General features: G+C 42.3%; 1 protein-coding gene across 1 annotated transcript in view; it reads left to right on the forward strand.

Annotated features, from left to right (window-relative positions):
- Positions 1-14,460, forward strand: part of LOC122796990 (histamine H3 receptor-like) — a 293,027-nt gene that overhangs the window by 113,429 nt on the left and 165,138 nt on the right. Inside the window, exon 2 of the mRNA XM_044065761.1 lies at positions 8,301-8,439. Coding sequence (XP_043921696.1) covers positions 8,301-8,439 — 139 coding nt within the window. The remainder of the gene's footprint in view (positions 1-8,300; positions 8,440-14,460) is intronic.

The raw sequence follows: 14,460 nt of genomic DNA on the forward strand, positions 1-14,460 counted from the left end.
GTGTGCACATCATAAAGCCTAACAGCCCTGGGTCAATAAGCTACTGGCTGGATGGCATCTAGTTGCCCAGCCAGCCTGGGTTACCTGGGATAGCTCTGTTGAGCGAAAGTTGGATGTAAAACCAGTCAGCCTGCCAAACATGAACTAAGTATTGCTGCACTTTATGTAGGTTCACAGACAGGATGCAGCTTGGAAGTGGATGACATGATGATACATAGGAGGCTGTACAGCCTATGTATCCAAAAGAAAAGATGGAAGGGCAGAGCAGTGAAGCCACTTGGCTTGGGATCCAGAATCCTCTACTCAGGAAGGGGACAGGCTAGAAATGCCATGGGAATTGTGGTGAGAAAGAGGCTTCAGAAGGCAGTGAGGGATATCAGCAGAATTAATGAGAGACTCATGGCAATCACACTCCAGAGCAATGATAGGGCAGTATTCATAATCTCACCCTATGCCACACAGCAGGGTTGCGATTGTGAGGAAAAGACTGCATTCAGACATCAACTGCAGGACTTAATAGATAAAGCAGGGCAACAGGAATTGGTGTTCATAATGGGTGACTTGAATGCACAAATTGGGACAGACAGAACAGGACATGAGGACTTCCTGGATCCACAAGGGTGGACCAACAGGAATAAAAAAGGAGAAGCCATTCTAGAAGTCTGTCTGGCAAATGGCTTGATAGTTGCCAACACTTGGTTCAGAAAGACAGACAGTCACAAGATCCCATGCAAGAGTGACCAACATGCAACTCAGGTAGACTTCCTAGTAAGGAAATGACACTGGGGTAGAATCAATGATTGCATAGTCATCCCCACTGAAATAGTCAGCCCACAGCATAAACCACTGGTTGCCATAATTGGATGCAAGCAATGGTCAGATAAGGCTCTAAGGTCAAGAGAGACCAGGCTGAAGAGCTGGAAGTTGAATGGAGAGAAATCACAACAGTTCAATAAATTACTCAGGGCTCTAGCACCCCAAGAAAAGGAGGAAATAGGTGGAGTTGAAGAAGAATGGCAGTGCCTCAAAACAGCATGTGTGAGGACTACAAAACAGATATGTGGCCAAGACAGGTATGGAAATAAGACACATAAGGAAAGCTGGTGGTGGAATGCGGAAGTCCAGAAAGTCATCAAAAGAAAGAAGGAGTGCATGAAAAATTGGGAGGTAGGAAAGACTGACCAGGCTACGAAGGAATACTAGTTGGCTAACAAAGAAGCTAAGAAATGAGTTGCAATAGCAAAGAATAGAGCATCGGAGACACTCTACCATATTCTGGAAAGTGACTCAGTAGGTGGCACAAAGAATCTATATCAGATGGCAAGGCAAAGACAGAAAGATAAAGAAGACAGTTGGATACTCTTCATAAGGGATGCTAACAACAACCTGCTCACCAATTCACAGGACATCAAAGGCAGAGGGAAGGATTATTTCCAGCAGTTTCTGAATAAAGAAAAAAACATAGAAGCTGTACTGCCCCAGAAATAGCCTACGATAAATGAAGAAGAGGACCTCACCCTACAAGAAGCAAGAATAGCAGTGTGGTAAGAAAGGTGTATCTCAGATAACCGGAGAATAAGCATACTCATGTCAATGTACAAGAACAAAGTGGACATTCACAACTTTGGGCAGTATAGAGGTATCAGACTCCTGTTACATTGCATAAAATTTATGGAGATGGTGATTGATAAATGTAAACACAGAGTAGCAGAAAGTAAGATGGGAGATGAGCAGTTCAGATTCAGATCAGGATGCAATGCAACTGACCCAATGTTTGCAGTGAGACAGATAGCTGAGAAGAACTAGAGACAAGGAAAGAGTCCAAATGGGCATTCCTAGACTTGGAGAAAGCATATGACAAGGTTCCAAGAAAGCTGATTTGGGCAGTACTGTGGTGGATAGAAGTTATAGAAACATTGATAGAATTGGTGCAGGTTATGTACAAGGACCAAATTTCTCAAGTATGAACAGTGTTCGACCTCACACAGGGTTTCCCAGTGGGAGTGGGTGTACACCAGAGTTTAGCTCTGAGCCCACTGCTGTTCATACTGGTGATGGATTACATTAGCAAACAGGTCGGTGGAGATAATTCAACAAAGTTGCATTATGCAGATGATGTAGCATTACAGTCAGACTCTGAGCAAGAACTTCAGCACAGGATAGGGGAATGGAGTGCAAAACTGAAGGCACATGGGATGAAACCTAACCACAGATAAGACAGTGGTAATGGCAGCTAATTGGAGAAGTCAGAACAATCCGAGAATTGAGATAGGAGGGATGATAGTGGAACAGGCAAATAGCTTCAAGTATCTGGGAGCAGTGGTTGAGGAGAAGGCAAGTCTGAATGAAGAGGTCAAAGCTAGAATCAGAAGAGCTACAGCTAACTAGCATAGTGTCTCAGGTGTAGTCTATGACAGAAGAATGCCAAAGAAGCTGAAAAGTAAGGTGTACAAGACAGTGGTGAGACCAGTAATACTGTATGGTACACAAACCTGGGCAATAAAGGCAGAACAGATGAAGAAGCTAGAGGTGATGGAAAGGAAGTGACTGAGAAAGGTGGTAGGATGCATACTGTGGGACAGACAAGGAATGAGGACATAAAAACAGAAGCCAAAATAGCTCCAATTGCAGAAAATTTCAAAGAGAACAGAATTGTGGTAGTTTGGACACATATGCAGAAAAGCAGAAGACAATTTGGTGAAGAAGATTTGGGACAAATAGGAAGAAGGCAAGAAGAAGCAAGGACATCCAGCAAAGAGGTGGATGAATTATGTGAAAGAAGATCTGTGACAGTCAGGCATGAGTGTCTAAGAAGGCAGGAGTGTGGTATTGAATCAAGAGAGATGGTGACAGTTAACACAATACCCCAACCCCATATAGAAAAATGGGAAAAATGTGGCTGATAAGGAGGAGGATGATGATGATTCCACTAAGGAGAGCTGTGGCAGTGTGTTTTCTAATGGATGCGACACACAGCTTCATTCCAAAGGAACTTCTTGCTGAAGTTAATACGGATTAAGTTCTACAGCAACTGACAGCAATGAAAGTGATATTAAGTCATTATTTGTACAAGCAGAGCAGAAGATGATCTACATTAGAAACTGTTGTGACAAAAGTTTGCTTTTCCGGCTTACCTTAATATATGGGAGTTCCAAGAGGACTGTGTGTTTTGAACCAGACTAATTATGGACAGGACAATATTAACTTTCTAATGGAATGGCAAGTAATTAATTTACAAAATATTTTTATATGAAATTAATGTTGAGATATTTACATTTAGAAATGCAGTCATTAAAGTCAAAGTAAACTTTATAGTCAATTAGTTATACACAGTAGTGCAAGCTGAACAAAATTATGTCGCTTTGGTCCCAGTGTAAGACTTAAGAATGAAACACATAGTTTGAATGACAGTAAGACTAATGCACATACAGTACTAATTAAAATATTAACAACACAATAAATTACCACAATTGGACAGGAAGACATTAGACTATTGAATTAAATTAAATTTAAACACTAGCAGCACTTCTAGGCAGTTATGTAAATAAACTCAGCATAGTTGATTTGCGATGAATGAGCATAAGCAAAACTCTTTAAAAACATGCCCATTTATGGCAAAAGTATATATTATGTAAAATTTAGCATTAGGGACTTGTGAATTAGTACATAAAAGCATTAGTACATTAGGCTCCGTATTACTTTGTTTTCAAGTACAGTGGGTAAGCCTGGCTAAGCGCAGTCATACTTAAAAACATACAATGCAAGTGGTGGACTGTGAGGAGTTTGTAACTGAAATTTTTAAAATATAAGGGCATTTATAATGTTTTATTTAGGGGTATCCTTATGTGGGCACCCTGATGGTTTATTAAAGAATAGAAAAGGGGGATACAAAAAAAGAAGAGAACACAGAAGAGAAGGAAAACATCAAGATGGTTTGTACTAGAGGAGGTGGGAGAGGAGGGGCACCATGTTTTTGTCAAGGGATAGACCCCCCCCCCCCATTTTTAAGTGTTTTTTTAATAGGGTAGTGTGGGTGAGCAATAGGTAAGAGATTGGTGGACAAAGGATAAGAAAGAAGGGCTGAGAAAGAAAAGGTTCAGGAGTCCCCTGTCCACAAGCCTCAAACATTTCTGCTGCCAGATGGTGGTGCAGTAGAGAATCTCAAAGTTGAGAGGGTAGGAACCTGTGGTGTTGCAATTGTCAGCACCAGCTTTGAGAGTGTGGTGTCTACAACACCCAGAAAAGAGGCTTCAAAAGTCTGAATCTGTCTGTCCACTACCTGCTCCAGTGCATCCTCTACCAAGTTCCAAGTCCCCTTTCTGTGAGGCTTTCCAGGCTGCCATGTGCCAGGGCGCTTACAGGAATTTGGTTTATATATATATGACTGTGTGAATTCTTATGGTATGACAATCTTCACTTTAATACAAGGTAAAATGAAGTTAATGTAATGTGGGTGGAATGCTGTTTTTAAAATACTATGGTTTGAATGTAATTTCAGGTTCAAATAGAAGTTATTCACAAACAGACAGATGCAACAATTCATGGATGCTGTCACTTCTTTTTGCATTACAAATGTGTATGATTTGATAGGTAATAACAAACTAGTCATTTCTGAGTAAAGTATGTTCTGGTCATACACTTGGCACAGCAACCTCCACCCCTACCCAGCCTCCATTTTGACTAGGGTATGGTGCCTTGCTGAGAGGTTAGCCATGTTGTATGTGCACATACATTAGTTTTGAACAAACAAGAAACTGTTATAGCAATATTTCTGTGCCCTACAGAAACAATAATGTATTTACCAAAACTGGCTGCATGTATCTAAATAGTATTTTGGTTTTTGCAATGATAGATTAAATTATGTCCAACTGCAATTTTCTTTCCTTTGGTCTGTATAAATATGTAAGCAAAAACTGCTAAACCTGTACATGTATGTCTTTGAACTATATGTACAAATTATTAATTAAGTATAAATATGTTTCATTTGCATTTATTCAGAACATTCTGTTACTAGATAACCATCATTTCTTTTTGAACAGATGCATGTATGTGTTTATACATATTTGTCTGACTTCATTTGCATTATCATAATAGCATTACAGATAATATTTGCAGTTACACATATCTTTTTCAGCAAATACTTCTATTTATGTAAACACATTACACTTATGTTGAATATGACCCAATAAAATAGTGACCAGTAAAAAAATGTACTTACTATAGAAATCTGGCCTTCTCACCCTTGTCTGGTCTACCCACTCTGTCAGCTGGCCAGGCCTATATTTCTGCAAAGTGATGGCACCATAGACCAGAGCAGCTATTACCTGTCAGGGATGACAGGTGGTCACCAACTCCTGCTAGATATCAGTCTTGTTCTAGGTAGTAGTTTTTTTGTGCATGCCTCAGTCTTTTCCTGATATGGCTTCTGGAGAAGGTGTAGCATAACAAGGGTGTCTTTGTCAGACCAGCTTGGAGCATGGTGTTGTGCCTTCACAGGTGATGCCATGACATGAAGTGCTAGAACTGCAGTTAAAAAAATAAGAGCAGGACTATAGTTCAGAGGTTCAGACCCACCACCTCTGTGGTATGACATCAACCTAACCAAACACAGTTAAGTAGCAGGGGCAATAACCAGATATTAATATTACTGGCACATTTAATTTAACCAAAATACTTTGTCACATACATTTGTTTTTTCTTAAAGAAAACCATTCACATTCCCTTATGTGCTGGAATAAAAATTAATTATATTGAATACTTGTTATTAATATGAATTACAATTGTTACTGCTCCTGATCATTGAATAAGATGCATTTTTTGGAGCATTGCATGTGAATGTCATTTACACATGTCTCATACAATGCAGAAGCAGCAGTTATACTTTTTTTGGGGGTATATATTACTATGTGCATTAAGTACAAGTTTTAGGAACTGATGAGATGATTGAGGTGCTGAGGTGTAACAGATGAGATTAGATGGGACAGATTAGCTGGATGGAGCAGTGGTGCAGCAGTAGCATTGTCACCTCACAGCAAGAGGTTCTCTGGTTTGATTCTCAGCTGGGGTGCCTTCTGTGTGGAGTCTGTATGTCCTCCCTGTGTTTGTGTGGGTTTCCACCAGGTGCTCCAGTTTCCTCCCACGTTACAAAGACATACATCTGGAGTGTTTCTCCCTGGGCCTCTGCTGAAAATTAGCTTAGTTCCAAGTCGGACTTTCCCAGTTAACAAATGTTAAATACAATAAATAATAAATGGGCAGGGATTACATTCTGTGTTGGTGCAAAGTGTCATTCAGATAACTCTGCTCTGATTTAGGTTAGTAGGGCATTTGCTCATTACTGTAGCAAGCTTGGGACTGCTGAGGAGTGCTGCAGACTGTTGAGCTGCCCTCAGATTGTTTATGTCAGTCTGGACCACAGTCATGATCATCCAAGAGCAATATATGTGGCTGTACATGTTTATGTATTACAATGATTCACAGACATAAATGAAAAAAAGCCTAATTTACATAAAACATGTGTAAAGGGCCCTGGATTCATGTGAAAAATTTGAACATCACCTAATTAATTTGCCAACATTCAAGTAAGGTGGCCAAATGTTTCAAGATACAGAGGGCTTCTGAAAGTAAACAAATCATTTAAAAAATATAATTTAATAAGATCCACTTAAATATGTATAATCAGTGACTTAAAGTTAAAAAAAATGTTTCTTTTATATATATGATGTGCATATCATGATGGCAATGAATCTTCTACTTTTGGCTTTTCCCGGTTAGGGGTCGCCACAGCGGATCACCTGTCGGCTCATGATTGGCAGTGGAGTTTTACAGTGTCGAGTTGCCAGCCCGGCACCCAACCTTCCACAGAAGGCACACACATGCAGGCACTCACACCTAGGGCCAATTTAGAGTGTCCAATACACCTACAGCATGTCTTTGGGATGTGGGAGGAAACTGGAGCACCCGGAGGAAACCCACGTGACCACAGGGAGGACATGCAGACTCCGCACAGAAGGCACCCCAGCTGAGGATCGCACCAGACAACCTCTTGCTGTGAGGTGGCAATGCTAACCGCTGCACCACCGTGGCTGCCCATCATGATGGCAATGAATAATTGTTGTAATTACTGTCATTTAGAAATTGGATTTCAGTACAGCAGCCATTGAAATGACTAGTGATCACTGAGAGTAATCATTACTTTGGTATCATTTAGTGACTGTGCACACATGGTAGAAATGTTGGCATTTAATTGTGGACTTCTACAGTGGTAAGGATATTTTGTTGAGCCAACCTGAGCGTGTCTTTACTGGGAGATTTCAGAGTGACAGTGACAAAAATGACACTATTATGAGTATATAACAATAGAAGAGGTTAGGGAAGGATTAATTACTATATATCAAATACCAATTGCCTTAATTGACCTAATTACACTACAATTAATATATATCAATTTTACTGAGATATCTATATATAATTATGTGGTTTGTGCCACCTAACATTTTTATGAGGGTGACAGGCTCACTTGGCCAGTGTTTTGTAGTTTAAAAGCTGATTATTACATCAAAACCTTTTCGTTCGGTGGCTGTGAATCTTTTTTTTTTTTTTTTTTTTTTTTTTTAATATTCAGTAATGATGGAGAATAAGGGTGAAAGCAGAGAAAGAATAACTTTAGCCATGATGGAAATTACATCCTCATGACGGCCCTTAGAACATAAGGTAAGGGAAACTTTATTTGGTTATGGGGGAGCCTAAAGAAGTGGAGAAGACCAAAGCCTGGAATGAAGTACTTCTCAACATTAATGCAGTGGTTGGTAGAAATCAAGTATTAGTACAGTGGAAGAGGAGGGCAAATTATCTGGTAAGACATGCTATTAGCAAGACCAGGCAGAATGAAATGTCCTGTACCACTAAGGGTGATCTCTGGCAATTATTCACTTAACACCAGATGAGGAATATGTTCTATCCATCCATTGGGATAAATATGACACAGAAGATGGTGACTCAGGAAAAAATCAGGGGTGGTATAGAGACTGGGTATTACCAATGTCTGCATTAGCAACACTCATCTGCCCATGAAGGTTGACCTAGAAACAATAACTTATATTTATATGTAGAATTGAATGTTGACAATGAATGATCATATTAAACACATGATAATTAACTATTTATTGGTGAACCTTGTACATCAGGACAGAAGAACAATGAAGGCTGTGTGCATGGTAAGTGCCCCACTCACTCCTTTATAAGCATGCAGTAGTGTTTGCTATTCCATTATTAGTAATGTTTTCTAATGTTTTTTACAGGGTCAGCATCAGAAACAAACAGTTCCACTATACCCATAAATGTGGAGGATAGCAGCAGAATGGGTGTTGGTGATGATGATGATAATGGTATCATAGTTCCATTTATGAGGCAGCCTGAGGAAAGTGTCAGGCAGTCCTGGTGTTTAATGGCAGGATCACAGACCCTACAACATGTTAGTAACTCTGCAGGAAGTGACAGGGCATCATAAAGTCACACACATGATGACGTTGCACTTACCCTTGTACAGGAGGAACAACAATCCACCTCAAAACCAGTATCTCCAAACCCAGAGGAACACTTTCAGGATAATGGCAGACACTCAGAGTTAACAGTTTCCACAGAGACATGCTTACAAAGGGGAACCATGTGCAGGAGATTGTTACAGCTGCTCCAGGAAACATGTTAATCCTTGGCTGTCTAGCAGAAAATGTGTCATGACGTTGTTAGGGCTCAGATCAATACACAGAGAGTCAGCTGGAAATGCTCAGAGTCTTCCAGGTATAAGTGAGGAGTTCCAGCACTACTTGGAAATGGCACAGAGTAGGAATACTGGTATGATCACACTGATGTGCAGTATGGTGGCACACCAAACATCAGTGCTGCCTCCATTCATACACTAGTTAGAACATTACATGACAGAGTCAAGCTGGAGTCAGTCTTGCAAAAGGAATATGCTCAGTTATGATCTTGTCATGCAGAATGCTACAAGCAGTAAACATACTGCATGCAGTAGCTGGGTCATACTCAAGGGCACCCCCCAGACTTATTCAGGTACCTGAAACAGCTCTTTGAGAGGCAAGAGACCTTCTCAATGACAATACAGGTCTGGGACAGGGATGTGTTATACATCTCTGCAGCTCCACTTGGATTTCTCACACGTGTCATGAGCCATGGCTCCAGTGGATATCTAGCATTACCTGAAAAACAAACAAAAAAACAAGTGTGAGAGAAAAGGGGGGGGAAGACAAAAAATGGCAGTATTCTGCAATAAATTTTAACACGAATAACTACTTAAATAAATAAAAACACTTATTTTTCCACTTAACAACAGGATGACCAGTGGACATCCTACCATGCAGGAAGAAGTGGCCTAGTGAGCTATTGTGCAAGATGGGAATCATGGGCACTGACTTTCGGAGTCACCATATCCCCTGACCTCCCCCCTTGCCAAGGTCAAACAAACTTTTCTAAAGCTGACTACAATCTCCTGAGAGCAGGTATAAGCAGCTTTACAGCCACCATCCCTTCAGTTGGAACTAGCACTAATGTCCAAGCCTACACCAAAAAACTATATCAGCACCTATATAGCTGCATGAACTCAGCAATACCTGACAGGACTAAATCATCTTCCTCAAGGAAGAGTAAACCTGTCTGGTGGACAACAGCAATAAACAAACTATATAATAAAAGGAAAAAATTGCTGTATAGGACCAAGAAGGATCAGGTGCCAAATTGGAAGCAATCTCTCCTTTGTCTGAATAAGTAAATAAGGTCACTGGTGAAATCTACTTAGGCTAACTTCGAGTCCAAATTGGCCACATCCACTAAGGACAATCACAAGGCCTTCTTCACATACATCCACAATCTCAAAGGTAACACCCAAATCTGCCCTAAACTGGTTGTCAAGAACACCACATACACAAACGCCATAGATATAGCCAACCTGCTGGTAGACAGATTCAGTGAAAACTTCACCACCCCTCCCCCCGTTCCCCAATCTGTAAACCAGGACATCCCCACACCCAGCCCCCTCTTCTCATCACCAGGGAGCAGGTCTTTAATGCCCTCTCAAAGACAAAAAATACAGACTCCATAGGACCCGACAACATCCCTGTCTGTGTTCTACATGAACACAGGCATGCGCTATCAGAACCATTAGGTACTCTATTCAACCAAAGCCTGAGTACTGGCTTTGTCCCAGCCAAATGGAGGCCAGCCCCTGTCATCCCTCTACTCAAATGTGGAGTTTCCACTGACCCAGGAAATTATAGGCCGATCAGCCTAACTAGCCTGATCTGCAAAGCCATGGAATGCATTATCATGGACCTTATAAACAAGGACATTGGCAACCCCAAATGCTTAACTCCACACAGTTTGGTTTTGTCAGAGGGAGATCATGCCTGTTAAACTTGGTCAACATCTTCAAAACAGTCACCAAAGCCATGGATGAAGGGAAGACAGTGCACACTACCTACCTTGACCTAGCCAAAGCCTTTGACACTATTCCTCACTTGAGCATAATAGAAAACTCTCCCAACTAGGCATCAACCCATATGTTACCAGATTGGTAGCTGACTGGCTCACTGATAGGACCCACTCAGTCAAAATAGGGGAAGCCACTTCTAGTAGTAGACCTGTAATGAGCAGTGTACCCCAAGGATCGGTCTTGGGCCTCTACTGTTTGGGATATACTTTTCTGAGGTTCAAGCCAAAACCAGTGGTCTGTGGCTGACCAAGTTTGCAGATGACTACAAGCTGGGTGCTGTCTTAAATTCCCCCAGTGATGTGAACATCCTCCAGGAGAGTCTTACACAAACTAATGACTGATGCAGAAGCATGGCCTCAAACTGAATACCAAGAAATGCATCATTATCCCCTTTGGGGAAAATGGAGTCCCCACTAATTATCACATTAATAACAATGTACTAAGTACGCAATCAGTCGTGAGGGACTTGGGAACCCAGGTTGATAACAACCCGACTTTTGACCACCAAGTTGCTGCCATTGTATGGAAAACTCTCTACATGGCCCACCTCATAAGTAAGGGTATTTCATCCAGGAACAAGGAGGTCATAACATCCTGGTACTCCTCCCTTATCAGACCCATTATCAAGTACAATGCCCCCTTCAGCATGTCCCTTGCCAAGCACATGCAGCAGCTGGAGAGACCATAGAGGTTCCTGTCCAGGAATATCCAGGGTCTCAAACACCTATCCTATGCAGATAGACTAAAAGCCCTGTCCCTCTACTCAGTCTTGTACAGAATGCTCAGAGGTGACCTATGTCCAGCATGCAAGGCCATCTCAGACCCAGCCTTAATGGAGTTGCTGCATATCTGTAAATCAAACTCCACTCATGCAACCCACACACAATGTCTCAAACTTGTCTGTGACATTAATAGAACATGTTGGCAGGATACATTTGTGTCCCAACGACTCCACCATCTATGGAATAGACTTCCTCTCCATGTAAAGCAGAGTATCTCACTAGCCTTCTTTAAAAGGAACCTGGACAACTGGATGGGAAACAGAAAATACACCCCTAGAATTCCACCAGTGTCCCTGCTAGACAGGGAAAACAGGTGCTGACTTTTTGGGAACGTGGATGAAATTCTTGGCTAGGCTTATAAGGGCCTCTGGGCCAATAGCCTAGTATTGTCTTATGAACTTATAAGATGGTTTATTAACCAATGAAGAAAGTAAGGTTCATAGGTTCATAGGTTTATACTAGGCTATCTGCCCTAAGGCATTTATAAGCCTAGCCCAAATTTTTGTGGCTTACGCCACCCCTTATATGAAAAAATACTGTGCCCATTAGTTTGTTGTGCCTCTGTCCAGCAGTGACACAGATATGATTCCCGGGGTAAACCTACGATCTCCCATCCACAGGTCTAGATTTCTCTTGAACAGAGTCAGCGAGGTGCTCTGCCTCACATGGACCGGGATTTTATTCCACAGCATAGGGAGTCTCTGAGTGATAAATCTATCCCTCCAGCACGTCCTATTTATATCCGTGCTAAGGTTTAAGTCGCTTGCTCTAGTGGTTTTGGTGGATTTGGATTTTTTGAGGTGGAGCATGTCCATTAATTCCGGGTTGGACATGGCCTTGTATGTCAGGCACATGTCACCTCTGAGCAGACGGTATGCGACTGAACAGAGCTGGAGTTTCTTCAATCTGGCAGCATATGACAGATTTTGGAGTCCCTTTATCCTTTTGGTGAGGAACTTTTGGGGTCTCTCCAATTGCTGCAGATGTCGGGTGAGATACATCCCGAATGGGGCATTGTACTCGATCATTGGTCTGATAAGTGAAGAGTACAGGGAACAATGACCTCACTAGATCTGGATGTGAATCCCTTCATGATCAGGTGGGCAATGTAGAAGGTCTTTCTAACCACTTTAGCAATGTGAGTGTCAAAAGAAAGGCCACTGTCAACCTGGGTCCCCAGGTCCCTGATAACCTCTTCTGTGCTTAGTGGATTGCCACCTATATGGTAGCTTGGGGTTACCTTGTTTTTCCCGAAGGGTATGACTATACATTTTTGGCGTTTAACTTTAGGCCATGGCTCTGGCACCAGCTATCTGTTTCCGTGAGTCCCTTCTGAAGGATATCCGTGTCCGATGCACTTTCCACTATGGCGCCCAGTTTGCAGTCGCCTGCAAACTTTGTCAGCCAAAGTCCTCCCATGTTGGCCTGTACTTCTGAGAAGTAGATGCCAAACAATAGGGGCCAAGGACCGAGCCCTGTGGGACACCACTTGTGACCGGCTTGGAGTCTGACACAGCGCCAGCAACTCTAACCCTGTGGGTTCTGTCCTTAAGCCAGTTTGCAACCCATCTTGTGACATATGGGTTTACATTTAAGCTGGTAAGTTTTTCTACAATACCCGAGTGGGGTATTGTGTTGAAAGCCTTTGCAAGGTCAAGGTAGGCTGTATGGACTGCCTTTCCCTCATCAATGGCCTTGGTGACTGTTTCGAAGAAGTCGACCAAGTTCAAAAGGCATGATCTTCCCTTGACAAAGCCAAACTGGGTCGGGTCCAATGTCTGCAAGTCCCCTATGTCTTTGTTTATGAGCTCCATTATGATCCTCTCCATAGCTTTGCAGACTAGACTTGTTAAGCTTATGGGGCGGTAATTACCAGGGTCCGTAGAGGCGCCGCCTTTGTGGAGTGGGATCACAGTTGCCGTACGCCACTCCTTGGGCACGTATCCTGTGGTAAGGCTGAGATTAAACAGCTGCCTTATGTGCGGGTTTAATTCCTCATTTAGCTCGTGTAGCACACAGCCGGGGACACCATCCGGTCCCATTGATGCTGTGTTTTTAGCTTTAGAGAGAGCAGCTTTCACCTGCGCATTTGAGATGTCCGGGAGGCTACACTCGGCTGGGATAGTCATCTCTCCTTTAGGGGAGAGGGGTGAAGTTTGCACTGAACCTGTCTGCCAGTATGTTGGCAATGTCTGTGGGTTCAGTGATTTTTGTATCATTTTGGACTAATTCTGAGCATATCTGGGAGTTTCCACCCAGGTTCCTAACATAGCTGAAAAGGCTTTATGATTGTCCTTTGAATCCATGGCAATTTTTCTCTCAAAATTGGCCTTAGTTGATTTTATGAGTGCTCGTATTTTTTACTAATAATGATCAGGGGTGACTTCCCTTTTATGGATTTTGTTCTATCATGTAATAGCTTTCTCCTCTTATTGTAAAGTTTGTTAATGGCTGGGGTCCACCAGACTGGACGTTTGCCCTTTGTGGAAAGAGTCTTGGTTTTATTTGGGATTGCCTGATCCATGCAGTCCTGGAGGTGTTCATAGAAGGCATTTGTAAGGGCTTCCACAGCTTGGGTTGTGGTTTCCTCTGGCTCAGGGGCCTTGAAGGATACCACACCAGTCTTGAGTAGTGTGAAGTTTGCTTTAGAGAAGTTCTTCACTATGGTCTTTTTTGTTGGGGGGGGGGGCGGGATGTGGATTTCCAGTGAGATTAGTTTATGATCAAATCTCACCAATGAGGGATATACTTCGTGTGGAGCATTTTGTCCCCATGTTTGTGACAATGAGATCTAGTATATTTTCTCCTCTCATGGGAACAGTGACTAGCTGTTCCATGGCATTTGAATTTATGAACTCCAGGAACCGTTGGGCTAGAAAGTTAGGGCTTGAGTAATGTTCCCAGTCTATATTCGGGTAGTTGAAGTCACCCAATATGATGGTGTTTGGAGATACATTTATACCCTCCAGTGTCTTCAGGAAGGCTGTGTGGGGTTCCTGAGTTTGAGAGGGTGGCCTGTAGCATGCTACAATTTGTAGAGCAGTTTTGCCTATGGTTAGTTGCACCTGGATGGTTTCCGAGCTTGCGTTGCCACCAACCTGGAGGTGTGGGTATCCTTTATGAATATGGATACACCCTCCTTTTGTGGTGTGGTCCGGGTTTTGGGGCCGG

Source organism: Protopterus annectens, chromosome 3.part0 (genome assembly GCF_019279795.1).
Source record: "Protopterus annectens isolate FY-2018-M chromosome 3.part0, PAN1.0, whole genome shotgun sequence".
Classification (NCBI taxonomy): Eukaryota; Metazoa; Chordata; order Ceratodontiformes; family Protopteridae; genus Protopterus; species Protopterus annectens.